Here is a 14,208-nt window from a genome sequence, read left to right as displayed (position 1 = left end):
GATGTCCTCTCTGAAGGACGCTGCGCTAATTTGATAACGTTCCCACAACGCATTATAGAGAAAGGTGGTGGGCGGGGGGTGGGTGGGGGAAGACTGGCTGTGGTACGGGTGTTTAAAGTTTAAACTACTGAACCCTAAATTAGCATACGTGTGCGAGGAAATGCACAGTAAGTTAGTAAAAAAAATTGTTGGATGCTTGCCTGGCAGAAAATGTTAAGATAACAAAAAGAGCAGAATGTTTTACAGTATTAGTGGCCAGTGCCACAACGCGGGTGGCAAAAGCACATAGAGCAGCAGCATTTGGGAAATTTCGACAGCATTTTAGAGGTATTTTTGTACAGCTTGTTCATGGCCTTGCCTGTCCAAAAAGATTGTTTGGCAATGGCAAAGACCTGACAGCGACAAGGGAGACTGTTCTGGCCGTGTATCTGCGCGATATTGATAGAGCCAAAGGCCAACCGTGACAAAAGCGTACACCTTGGAATGCTGACACTCGGTTTTCATGCAAGATTTATACCTTTGCAGAGTCACAGAAAGCCACTCCTATCACTCACTCAGCCTCTCCACACTCTTGCAATACTCAAGGGGGTCGCTCTTATGCATTCAAGGTGGACCACACCTGTCTTGGTGTGTGATACTGCGCCAGCCTAAGAGCTAATCTAAAGCTATTCACAAATAATGCGACAATAATTTAGACACTGGACAGGAGATTAAGGTAACACTGGCTGTAAGACACTTTGTCCATGTCCTTTCATATAAATGTTACTTCTTTTATGCAGCCTCAGCACGGAGTTGTACTCCACCTATTCGGAGTGCATTGAAGTCCACTGCTTGATGAAGGCCTCCCGATACCACATCGCTCACGGAGGTTTGTTTGTTTATACTTCACCACGTTGGTCAAAGCAGGCTGCGGAAAAGAGGGTTCCAGGATCATTTCAGATATCATCACTGATGTACGTATATGTATGTTGAACTTCTTTCATACCATTAATAACCAACCGTGCTAATCGGAGCTGCAGGATATTAGGCATATCCACAGTACCCACCATTAGTGTGTAATTGTAGACCATATCAGTGAATTAACTCTAACCGTTTAATGTATTTATGCTGCATGTTGTATCATTCTTGTATTTGAAATCAAGGGTTCGATTCCACATGATACCCATCCCCTACTCCGTGTCCCTCTAATCTTCCCCCTCTATGTAATCGCTGAAGTCACAGCGACAATATGGGTCCCAAAGGTGATTACAAAATGGTCCGACTCAGAACAAAGAGAAACTAAAATTTGGAATCGTTAGCTCACAAAAGCATAAAAGTATAAAAAATAAGAATATGTTTTTCCTTTTCTGTTAAGATTTTCAAACACAAGTTACCTTTTTCAAGGAATCAAGTCTGCATTAACCATACGTACTTGTGGTGAACATGCAAACAAACTGATACTATATTTTTCATACTTTGATACTGGAAAAAAGGTCCCATGATATAAAAGATTATAGTTGTGATAAATTGTGGTGGGATTTCATTTGTTGTCATTCATCGCCTATCGATAGCTGAAAATACGAAGTTTTTAAAATATGTAGTCCGAGCCACTTCACTTGGTACATCGTTTTTTTTTTGCTTTCTTCGGTCAATATAAACACTTGCCCATTATTTTGATTGATAAAAGCAAATGGCATTATAAAAATGAATGGCATTAGGGGACACTTAGCGATTCACAATCTCCAGTGTTATCTATAAACATTCAAAACACTGTCCCGTAGCCATTACGAACATTCAACTGTAAACATATTGATTCCGTATATTGTCGCTGCGTTTACAAGTGGCGTGCATTTTCCCCAACCTGTATGTTCTGCAAGCAACCTAATGGCCTTAAAATTTTCATGGGAGCCAAACCTGGGAAGAAAGGGAATGAGGGGGGGGGGGGAGACGTCGACGGGATTGCGTGTGGGGTGGGGGGGGGTGCGGAGATGGTCGTTGTATTGTTATTGCGTTCAAAATGTCTAGTATCTGTATCGCAGTGAGTCCCAGCAGCATGAGGCTTTGGCTGTCTCGAGCAATGCCCCCCCCCCCCTCGATCGGCGGTCGATAGCTGGGTAGCGCGTGTTGCCGTGGGTGAGGCAGGGGGGGGGCTCTAGCTCCCAGCTTCTCTGCCGAGTGCGCCCGGCGGACAGGGATCAATACCACCGAATAAAAACAGGCCAGATCTGTTGACATGTCTATTCCCAGGCGCCGCTTCCCATCAGGCCAAATGGGTTTCAGGAAGCATGCCCCAGCAGAGCTGCAGAGCAGGTCGTGACAAGATTAATGTCACACACTGCCTCGCACCTCGAAAGAAAAGGGGAGAAGTGTGGTGGTAGTGGTGGTGGTGGAGGAGGAGGAGGAGGGAGAAAAAAAATGGATCCTTATAAGCAGGCGGAATCACAAATGCGCCAACTCACGTCATTTATCGATCGCATTGTTGTAATTTAAGTTCTTGCCTATAAAAGAGTGATATGCTCCGAATGTGCCAAGGGTTCTCCAACGCATTTGCGTTGGGCAAGATTAGGAATCTGGAAATGACCCCAAAAAACTACTCTAAGAATATGTAAAGTGGTTTTAACTGGTATATGGAATTTGCGTTTATTGAAGATTGTATCCTGGCAACAGAATGCTCCAATGGGATGAAGATGACCCCCCCCCCCCTCTAAAAATAGTAACACCTCACTCTCAACACATTCTGTGCGAAGTCTATTAAAGCAGAGGTGTCAAATGACAGTTCCTAATTACCTCCAACAGAACTCCTAAACTACTCGCATATATCACTTTCCCAAATGAATTCGCGCACTGCAGAATGCTCCCACTTAAAGCCAATATTTAATGCATTGCCATTTCCCCTTGAATTTCCAAAGCAATTATTAAAAATCACAATTTTTGAAAGCAAGGCATAAATAATTACTCGTAAAAACCATTTGCCGCTGTTAATATTTGCAAAGGAGCTTGACCATTAACGACACCGTAAACACGCGCACTTACCTGGTGTAAATTGCTTGCCAATGATATTAAATACGGGACTATGCTGGGAACATAGTAATTATGCCACCCTTTACTGCCAAATTATATACCTGTCTGTCTTTTTTATAGCAGCATTTTATTTTCTTATTTTTTAGCTTTGACTGAAACCAAATGTTAATATATGGCATTCATGTTGTTTTGCTACAAATAAGGCCCAACATTTTGTTGAATCATAAAACGATATGTATGAGTGATGGGGTGGTTAGCAATCAAGTTGCACTCTGAAAGCAGCAACCTTAGTTTGATTTGCAGACATGGCTAACATCAGTGGGGAGTGCTTTCTCAATTAATCCAACTTGCTTTGACCGGCGTGGTGAAGTACGGTCAAACAACACCCCCCTGGATCAGCATGGCATTTGGCGAGGCCTTCATCTAACAGTGGATCGGCTGAAATAAATGGGTTTTTTTTATTAACGACCGTAGTTTTTAGATCTTTAGATCTTAGAACTTTTGCTACAAAGTGTAATTACCCGTATAAACACTGTTTTTTTCTAATGTGTTGTATTAAATTACAAGCAAAATATATATTTTTCCAGTTCTTTATTATAAAATGTACAAGATAGCTTTAATACAAATTACGCAATTTTCAGATGTGCATATGAAGAACTCTCATCTCTTCAACCTTTTCATATCCGATGCAAAATCTGAGCGATAGACTTTGTTTACAACACACAAAGATAGCAAGGGCTCCGATACAAAAAGAGGACAAAAGGGGAACGTGACAATGACTTGCAGTACACATGTGGGATGGAATACAACTAGCAAAACACTGAATCAAGTCGTGTAAACCAGGTTTTCAATCCTAATATTATTGTCTGAAAGTTGAGACGAACAAAACACCAGCTGCATATTAACAGTTTATATTGACACGAGTGTAAATGTTCATCATGCGTGCTTCCTTAAACTTACTTTAAAAAAGACACGGCACGTTTCACTGTCATAGCCGATATAATATGAATATTCCAATTTATTATTATGAACCAAGTATTGAGAAACTTTTGACGCTATTAAAATTGTGTACAGTTTATAGATCGTTAAAATCGAAATGCTTTTGAATTTTCTGAAAATGTTTTCGATGTGACAGTTTTAGATCATTTTATTTAAGTCTTCTTCAGTTAGCTTAAGGAGTAATTCCATTAAATACCATATTTATAACTGTATCAAAACACATTGAGACACAATAGTGTATCTGACTTGCAAACGGGGGGACCTGAGTTATCAATATCTACACCCAGATTGATTTGGTAATTGCGCACAGCATTGGTAACGTTGGTTACTTGCACACACACATACACTGTTAAGCATTGCCCAAACAACATTACAAAACAGGGGGATTTACTTACTTAATTCCGAATTTGATGTGGTGCAGGAAGCAGCCTGTGGCACATTTATCTGAATGCCGGTGGAAATTATCCTGTGGGCCATTCCACGTGCGCCAATTATTAAAGACAGCCATCAACAACAACAAAACGACCGGGACGCCCACTTGACGGCTGAAAATGCAGCCCCAAAATCGTACGCAAAAGTCGGCACTAGAATTGAGAACCTGGTCGAGATAAGTCAATGCGGACCTCATAGCGAACTTTAAATGAACCCTCAAGGTAGCGTGCAGTTCAGTGCAAAAATGAACATTAACGCAGGGATACACAGTAACCACACGGGAAATCTACAGCGCATTTTATGGCAATTCATATACCAAACCGAGTAAACTGGCATATTTTGAAGCGGAAGATTAGCTATATATTAGGACATTTTGCATGCTCTAAAGTGCGATACATTACACTGTATCGTTTGAAAAAATATTTCATTGAATTGCAGCTAGCTACTGTACAGTTTCACTGTAAGAATTACAAAAAAAAATTGACAAGTCATGGCAATTTCATTTATAAACAATGTTTTGTTCTTTGTTGTTGTTGTATAATTACATTTGACGATGTTAGATTACAGATGAGCTGCGTGAAGAATTTTTTTTTTAATCAGTAAAAACAAATCATAATCATTCGTCTTGGACAAAGAATCTCGTAGAACACCATTTGTGCTTTTAGGATCGCGTCTCACCGCACTGCTCGCCGCCTGCCGCACACCTTCAAATCGCAGATATGGCTCACGTTGCGCGCTTCGAAGGACTCCTACGTCGGTGTTTGTGGCCTTCGCCGGTTACGTCGTTGACATTCCGCGGGCATTTACACACTCTCGCTTGCGAGCGATAAACGATTTTTACATTTGTGAATCCTTCCGAACGAGGAGGGAGGATGGGAACCCAGCGTGCCGCTCTCTCCCTGCGGCAAGCAAGCTCGCTCTCGAATAGCAGCCAGAGTGCCCTGGATCATTACGAGCCTCCGACTGGCTGCAAACGGTGAAAACTTCTTCCGACGCAGTCGAAGACGTGGATACTCGTTGATTGCCGGAGTATACGCAGCGTGTTGGAAAAGTGAAATACAAATTTTCGTTGAACGATGAAAATTGGGGTAGGATGCAGCGTTTAACGTGTATGAAGGTTGAAGGATTTAACAGAGAGTGAGTTGTACAAAAGGGAAATTGTTAATTTAATTTGCACTGAGCGTCAACAAACCCACTTGGCCCAAGGGAATGCAAAGGTGAAAAAGGAATTTGCAGCGAAATAGACAAAATCAAGTTTGCTTTGTTCCGTTGATTTGATCCACGCCGTATTGGTTTGATGGTACCTCATTAAGCTGCCTTCAAAGTGCTAACTCTTCTTGCCCTTTTGCATTGCTCAACTGAAGTGACCAAGTACCTTGTCACAAGTACCTTTTTTTCTGCACAAACAGACCGTACAAGATGCAAGATAAACTTTTTTTTTCTATTTCAATAGGTAGTACAGCATTTAAGCTATAAAATTAAATATAATGTACATTGCAGTAAACTGTACTTAAACATTAAACAAGTAAAGCTGTTATTTTACAGAATACAAAATGAGATTATAGAACATTTTTAGCTAAAAAAATTGCAAAAATTAAAACACTTTTAATAGTTGAAATAAAATATATTTATATGCATTTAAATTTGGAAAATGTGAATTTAATGAAACAACAAATTAAATATGTTTTTCTTATAAAAAAAAACAGCTTCATTCCCGTAGACATCTGCAGCCACAAGAAGTTTGTTGGCATGAGTTAATTTGTGGAAATATTTCATTTAAAAAAATTGAATGTAAAATATAACTGTTTGGAAAAACAGCCGGTAAACATTTTTTGGCCAATAGGCCATCATCGGGTGTACCATTTCTGTAGTTTATTTCCATAACCATTACTAAAAAAAATTACAACAAATTCTGCCTACAGGATTCCAGTGGTTTTTTAAGTTCAGTCTCTCGTCCTCCACCTTGAAAGTACATGCCGTATTGACGAAGACGAGAAGACATACCTGTGAAGACCCCCAGGGAAGCACTGCACAAACCACACGTTGGTTCGTTACAAAGGGAGTATTACGGCCTCGTCAAAAGTAACCGAAGCTACGTTTTTACTCGTTGCTACGTGGGCGTTTCTCAATAATGTTTAAAAATGCCAGGTTTTGTACCTCGGTTAAAAACCTGGTTTTGGGAAGTCGTCACTGGCGTCCGACGCAATTAGGACGATGCCGCTCAGAAAACACATGGAGCCATTTAACATTCGGTAACGTGAATTCCATAACGATATTACTCATGGTCATCTCATAAAATTGTGCCTCCTTGCTCTTCATCATTTGAAATCCCTTAAACTGTGACTGTCTATTTCAAACGGCGTGATGCTGTACAATAAATTGCAACACATTTGTCGTACGGTGGTTATCTTACAACTAAGCTATTTTTAAAGGCAGGAATCACTTTGTTATGAGCTGAGTCAATCAGCTGTAGGCAAAAACATTATCTATACACAATGTGCAAAAATGGGGTAATATAGAATATTATAAGTAAAAAAGAAAAATTAAATACTGGCACCACAACTTATATTTCACAGCAGAATACATCTCAACAGCATTCCATGTAATCAGGACAAGATAGAATGTGACCTGTGTGTAGGCATGATATAACACAAGGCCAGTTGCCTATAAGTGATGTAGGAATGATCTCCCATTAAAAACAAGACACGTTCAATGGACTGAATGGCACGTGTGGGCAGTTGTCGTGACGAATTCCGGTAACTGCATTTGCTTTGTTGAGCCACTCAGAGAGGACTCCGTGTATTCTGTCCCAATGACATGAAGTTTTGTTGGGAAATGTACAGCAAGTCACCGAGCCAACGGCTGCTTATATTGCGAAATGTAAGGTCATTGTACTTGTAAGTGCCTTAATATTTACGGTCTCGAAAAGTACCAAAACAGCAGACATACAGATTATTGTAACAATTTATCCACAAATATAACAATGATGGTGGGAATAACAATATTGAAAATTCAAATAGTGAAACTTAAGTTCTTATTTTTCTCTTTGGCCACTCCTGTGTATTTATGGATTCTATAGTTTTCAAGTAGACATGTGGTGCCCAAATGTGCAGTGCTAGCAGTTTCACTGCTATGCATGCTGACTGATGTCTGGCTCACTCCCCTGTGCGTCTGCAACAGGCTTATTTTTAAAAATTGTATTTACAGAAAGCACGGTTAAAAAATTACTCACAACAGATTTGCGTGAACATCTGTAAACTTTTCATATCAGTTCAATGTCCCTGTACCAACACATTACGGATAGCCTTTTCGGAATGGAGTCAAGACGTGTGCATTAAGTGGTGCTGCGTGGAGGAAGTGTCTGGTTTTTTGACTTGGGGTTGACGGGACGTTGTGAATGTGGTTGTGAGTGTGCTTGCGCGAAGAAGTTGGAACATCAGTAGACAGCTGGTGGCTTTTGTTCCCTGTTAATGACCCGATGCTGTGACCTTGTGTGGCGGGGTCAGGGTGACAGGAAGCCACATGTGGATCACATATGCAAGCCGCCACATCAGTCCCTTCGACAGAGACATAAACAAGTTACAGCTGGTGCCAATGAAATGTTTTTTTTAAACGAGTCTTGAGTCCGGTAAAAAAAAACGCAATGAGGTTGCAAGGCTGTGTATTTTTGGAATGGTTAAAGCGATGTCGCTAGAAATGTCTGTCCTTGCTTTTAATCGGCCATACTCAGAGGTAAGTTTCTGTGCAGGTTTGGATTCTGGCTATGGCGGTTCCTGCTCCGGACGGATGAGAACATCATGTTGCAGCCGGGCACCTTGCAGCGGTGCATCTCGCGCAGGTGAACCGTTTTGTAGTGCACCCGCAAGGTTCCCTTGTTGCTGTACAACTTGTGGCAGATGCTACAGCTGATGGGACCTCCTGACAGGGGCCTGCTCGGGGTTAGGCCGCCCTCACTATTGGCTACGCCATTGTCCAAACCCCCTTTTGTCAGCCTGTCGCCCATCGGCGGCGACGCCTTGTCCAGGGCCTCTGCGCCTTCGCTGTACTCGTCGCTGTCATCTAAATTCAACCCCTCCTCGCTGCCGATGTCCGAGCCAGGCGAGGAACCCACGCTGCCACCTGAGCGCACGCTCTGATTGGTGCTCAGGTCCAGCACCGAGCCAGGCCCGTCATCCGTCGGGGGCTTACTGTAACCATTGCTCTGCTCGACGCAGTGCGCCGCTGCCGGTGGCTCATCCCTGCCATCGGCTGAGTCCTGGCTGCCTTCGCCAGATTCTTCACGGCCGTCAGGCCTGCCTTCCAGCGGCGGCGTGGACAGCGGGCTCCCATACAGCTTGGCCAGGAGCTCCTGTCCCCTGAGGTCTCTCGTGAGCGCGGGGCTGACCATGGACTCCAGACACATGTCGTCCAGGCCTTTGGTCAGCAGCTTGCGATGCAGGTTTATGTTGGCACTGTGTCTGAAACAACGGGACGGATTAGCGAATCAAAATATTTTTTTCTTTCTACAATGAGTTTACCTGCTGGGTTACACGTGGTAAAGGGTTGGCATAGCAGTGTATCTTAAAACTCTGTTTTGTTTCACGAAATTTCTTGTTCTTGTTTAAGGATTGAATCTGTTTATTATATCGTTGAGAATTACAAGCTGCCTACTATTAAACCGACTAGAGCATTGATATCACACACACAAGAAGATAAGGCGTTTCCCATTTACGTCCCACACACTCAGGAGACATGTGCCGCTAGTGAGCACCTGTGAAGCCGACGCGTGTTGGTGTGTGCGCACACGAGCGCACACACCAACACGCGCGCCACATTAATAAAACTGATGAGAAAGCGCAACAATTTCACCGAGGAGTTAATTGGGTTTCTGCTGGCTCGACCAGAGTTCTGCCTTCCTCCTTCTAATAAACTGGACGCTTTCCCTATCGACAGCATCGAGTCGAACCCCATAACCATGCCCCATCTGCACACACTTTCCCTGCGCACCGCCCTCCTCCTCCTGCTCCTCCTGTCCCCTTGCCGGCAAACCCCCCGCCCGCCCGTGCCCTGGCTGCCTCTCTCCCTGCGCCCGGGCCATCCCCTGCGGGCCCCCCGTGCACCCAGCCGCAGAAAATTACGGGGGCCTCGGCCAAGTCCTGGTGGGAGGCTCGAGTGCACGCTTTTATTTATGCAGCGCTGTCTCGCCTCCATCCTGCTTTACAGCCACGGGGTCGATACTTCCTTTGGAATGCCGAGGGGGGCGGTGGGCGGAGTGGGGAGTTGGGATGGGGTGGGGGGCAGTGCGTGCCTCCTCGTCCGCCACCACCGCACCGCCCGCCCGCCTGTCGCAATCGCGCCTTTCGTTCTTTAGCCATTGCAATCGAATCGTGGAAAATGCAACCGGAAAATGGGTCCCGTGCACCGCGTGGACTTTCTGGCTGGAAACTCATTTGGAAATGTTTTCTCTCTTTTTTTTTTTAAAGACTATCAAAATAGCCTTGCTTTGTGAGCTGCCGCTTATTATTATTATTTTTTAAAATGTATAATTATTGTTGGAATATACGTGTGGATTCTTTTTCTCTCTCTCTCTCTCAAGCTATCCGTAATTGCAGTGTTATGCTTAGGGCACAACAATCACTGTTCACGTGATGGCCGTTGTTGTACATCAGCAGTTAAAAATGCATGAATAAAATGCGAATTGCCAATCGCGTAATACCGCTTCCGCCGCGCTCTGCGCCCTCAACATATTACGCATTGCGTCAACACCCACGTTTACTTTCACGAGCGAGGCAGGAGGGTACAAATGATCCCTTAACAAAAATGCATGCACACTTTGTTCGAACAAATAACTGGTCACCACGGATCACCAAAGTCACCGGCGTGCCTGTAAATAGGTTGGGCGAAAGTATACGGCGGAACTTTTAAATAAAAACTGAATTTGTAACTGCCGACAAAAGAAACAACTATAACATTATCCCCAACCGCAACCGTGGTCCTTCAGTGGGGAAGAGCAAAACACAAAGGAGAAAATTTAATGAGTGTTTGCCAGCTCAACAGAAGGTTCCCTCTTGGTCCACTCCTTCCTGCAAGCCAAAACGCAACTGACAGGCGTCTGGCTGTCTTCCTCTTCACCCCCAAAGCCCAGCCCCCCCCCCCCCCCCACCACAGAGGAGCCCCCCCTCCTCCTCCTCCTCCGCTAAAAAGAGAGATGCGTGTTGTGTGCGCGCGTGTGTATGGGGGTCAGCGCTACGCTGCCGCTACGAACGATTATCTGACACCGGACCTGGGCCTCCCCTAGGTCGATTCAGCCTCAAATGAGTACCTGGTGCGGTGTGTTGTAAACATCGCCACTGGGGAGACAAAGGCGGTCGGGCGTGGTTGCTGGCCACCCACCCCGTCGTGTGCCGTTCGGGCCTTCATAGGTGCTCGCTAACAGCACTTGCCCCTACAGTCTGGTACGGCTATACGGGGGATCTTTGTCTTTGTGTTTCTCTATTCCTAAATACGGCAGCATGTAGGGGACACGCACGCACGTTCCCTCTGACATTTCTTCCGTCTTCACACGCCGTGTGCGCACACACGGGCACGCGCACACATGCACACGCGTTCATAGAGATACCTCCACAATGTGACTTTTTTGTATTGTGCATGTTTTAATTTTACATTCTGCATTTAATTTACTACAAGTCTATGTTTCTGCGGTGTATCGTCGTTATTCCTGATATTGGAACATTTCGAAGCAAACATATATATGAAGCGGCTTATTTTTTCCAAAAAACGTGTTTGAAGTGTAGACGTCCCCCCCCTCCGCCCTCTCTATTATCTTTCCTCATTGACAGCAACACCGAACTGCCCATTTTAAAATAAAGTGTACACCTTTATACACGCTTTATACTTAATAACGTCTTCTATTTTATACAACTATGAATGTATGAATTACAAAAAAGAGTGTGTGACAGCTATCCATTAGGTTACAATGCACCAAATACTGTGGCATGCAGTGGAGGATGCACCTGGACAGGCAAGGGCAGGTGTACGGTTCCATAAACAATATTTCAACATCGTGGGCTCTTTAGCTACCGAATTGAGCCATGAACACAAAACTATCATTCTGTTACAAGACCGCTACATTGTGTTTTTTTGTTGGAGTTTTTTTTTTGTTACACATCAAAATACATTTACATTAGAAAAAAACAGTACATTTTAAAATGTTTTTAAAAATTTCGCCATTTTTATTTAGCATTTTAACTATCGAGCTTGTGAACGATTAACATGAACATACGACACGGCACATGCAATTTCCAATTTGGAAAAATAATAATAGTAATAATAATATATTTCGTCTGTCGTCATTCACCTACCCTAAGCAGCAGAGGTGTGGACTCGAGTCATGTGACTTGGACTCGAGTCAGACTCGAGTCATGAATTTGATGACTTCAGACTCGACTTGGACTTGCATAACAATGACTTTGTCCCACCTCTGCTAAGCAGACTAGCAAACAGGTAAAAGCCTGAGAGCCGTATTATTTATTTTTAATTACCATATCTGCCGAGCTAGAAACTGACCTGTCCCTGCTGCGTCGAGAAGGAAAGGCAGCATTGCAGCCCTCCACAGAGCAGACGTGCATCTCCTTCAGGTGGACGTTCTTGTAGTGGAGTTTTACGCTGTACGAGTTCTTGAAAATCTTTTTGCACACGTTGCACGCTTTGGGGTCATTGCTCGAGAGCCAATCGCCGTCCTCCGAGAATCTCTCCGTCATGCTGTAGTCTAAGGCCGTCATGTTCTTCTCGTACGGGGGGCAGCTCAGATCTCTGCGCATGGCTGCCGCTACGAAGCTGCTGTTGAAGAAGCCGTACGGCCCGAAGGCGTAGTACGGTTCGTAGCTACAGTCCGGGTGCTCCTCCTTGACGAACGCCGGCTCCGACTGCAGGGACTGCCTCCCCTCGTCGTCGCTCTGGCTGCCCTCGTCATGGCTCTCCTCGTCCATGCGGTCCTCCTGCGAGCTGTCGTCCTCGCATTCTTCCCTGGCGTTGCCCACGTCTCGGTCCGAGAGCTCTGGGAAGATGTCTCTCGCGAGCTCCGCGCTGCTCCTGTTGTTGTTGTCGTGCGCCAGGCCGTTTCCCCTCTCCACGCCGTTCGTTTCGGCGCGAGCGTCCGCGTCGTCCCCGTACTTCGCGTCCGCCGCCTCGCGCATGTCCCCGTAACGCTCGTCCTCGCTCTTGTTGTTGTCGTCGTCCGTTTTGGCGCTGTTCACGTCGCTGCTGACCGACCTGTTTTCGTCACTCTCGTCGTCTTCGATGTCAAACTCTTCGTCGGAGATCTCCATGGCATCCTTTTCTATCTTCACGGGCATGCTCGACTTTCGAGGCTTCTTCTTCGAGACGGGCTCCATCGGAAGCTCCCGAGGAGATGGCTGCTCGGGGATGGAAGACGACACGGAGATGGAGGAGGGGATGTGACACGGGGTGTTGGCCAGTTCGCCCGGTGTGATGAGGCTCCGGAAGAAAGGCGGCACGGGCTGCACCGTTTTAATGGTGGGGAAGACGAGAGGGCCGTGCATGCCGGCATCGAGGCCTCCGCTCGGAAAGGTCAGGGAGAGGCGATTGGGGGTAGAAAAGCTGGACTCAGACTTGGGAGTCCCCATCGAGGGCGGCGTCGAAGGGTTGCTCACGCTCCGGATGAGGTCGCGGTCGCGGTTGTTCCGGAGCATCGGCATGTGCAGCCGCGGGTTGGGGTTCGCGCTGTGCCGGTTGCGGCTTCTCAGGGAGCTGAAGACCATGTTGCAACCTTCGATGGTGCACTTGTGCTTTATCTTGAGATGGACGGCATTGTAGTGGATCTTGAGCGTGCCCTTGTCGTAAAACGTTTTGCCGCACGCGTTGCAAAACACCCGTCCCTTTTTTGACGGGGCCATGCTCTTTCGCAAGTGTCTCATTTTTGCCGAGAAAAATATGCTCTTGGGGGTCTCCGTCTTAATGATGTTGCCCATTTGCGAGGCGGCTTGCATGGGAATGAGCCGCGGCGGTGTTTCAGGCTTTGTGTCCACGTTCGTGATGCTGGACAGCGCGTTCCGGCTGGGTGTGTGGTCCCCTCTGATGATGGGCAGGTGGTCGCCTCTCAGCACAGACGGCTGCTCGGCCCTCAGCACCGACGAATGATCGCTCGTGAGGACGCCGGGTGGCTCTATCCCCCTGAGTACGGACGCCTGGTCGGGCCTGAGAACGGACACCTGCTCGGGTCTGAGCGCTGTCGCCTGCTCGGCTCTGATCAGCGACGCCTGGTCGCCTCTGTGTCCAGAGTTCTGCTCAGCGCGCAGCACCGACACCCTGCTGCCCTCGGCCTGGCCGCTCTCCGTGTGCCTCTCGGGCAGTGGCATGGGGGGCTCGCGCAGCCTCAGCGCGGCCTGGTCCAGCAGGAGGCCGTTGGGCGGGAGGCCGATGAGCGGGGCGGCCACAGGATTGATGAACTGGAATGGGAGCAGGAAGGCCAGGCTGTTGGGGATGTTCTCGAAGTGGTGGACGCTGTTGGTGGAACCGGGTGCACCGGGGCTCTCCAGGTGCGGCGTCATGCCAGGGCTGCGGGAGCGACTGCTGCCCTCGATGAACGAGCGGATGTCCGAGTCCGCCTTGCTGCTCTGCACCGGTACGGCCAGGAGCTCCTTCTCCTGGATGGCCATCAGCTCCACGATCGACTTGGTCTCGCCAAACCTCAGGAACTGCTGCAGGGTGATGATCTCCTCCTCTCTGCTCATGATTGTCCAGCGGTCGAGCACCTTCCCACTCACATCCTGCACCCAG

General features: G+C 46.4%; 1 protein-coding gene across 11 annotated transcripts in view; it reads right to left on the bottom strand.

Annotated features, from left to right (window-relative positions):
• Positions 1-3,587: 3,587 nt before the first annotated feature.
• The window catches only part of LOC133346595 (zinc finger protein basonuclin-2-like), an 86,651-nt gene continuing 76,030 nt past the window's right edge, over positions 3,588-14,208 (bottom strand). For 10 of the 11 annotated variants that reach the window (XM_061558265.1, XM_061558272.1, XM_061558264.1 and 7 more), the window contains 2 exons: positions 11,977-14,198; positions 3,588-8,888 (listed from right to left, as the gene is read on the bottom strand). In XM_061558265.1, coding sequence (XP_061414249.1) covers positions 8,144-8,888; positions 11,977-14,198 — 2,967 coding nt within the window. In that variant the 3' untranslated portion in view covers positions 3,588-8,143. The remainder of the gene's footprint in view (positions 8,889-11,976; positions 14,199-14,208) is intronic. The other variant, XM_061558270.1, reaches the window with a different exon arrangement.

This window comes from Lethenteron reissneri, chromosome 24 (assembly GCF_015708825.2).
Source record: "Lethenteron reissneri isolate LAM-NWPU_2019-01 chromosome 24, ASM1570882v1, whole genome shotgun sequence".
NCBI lineage: Eukaryota > Metazoa > Chordata > Hyperoartia > Petromyzontiformes > Petromyzontidae > Lethenteron > Lethenteron reissneri.
Note: the sequence above shows the minus strand (reverse complement) of the source record. Positions and strands in the feature narration are given on the sequence as shown.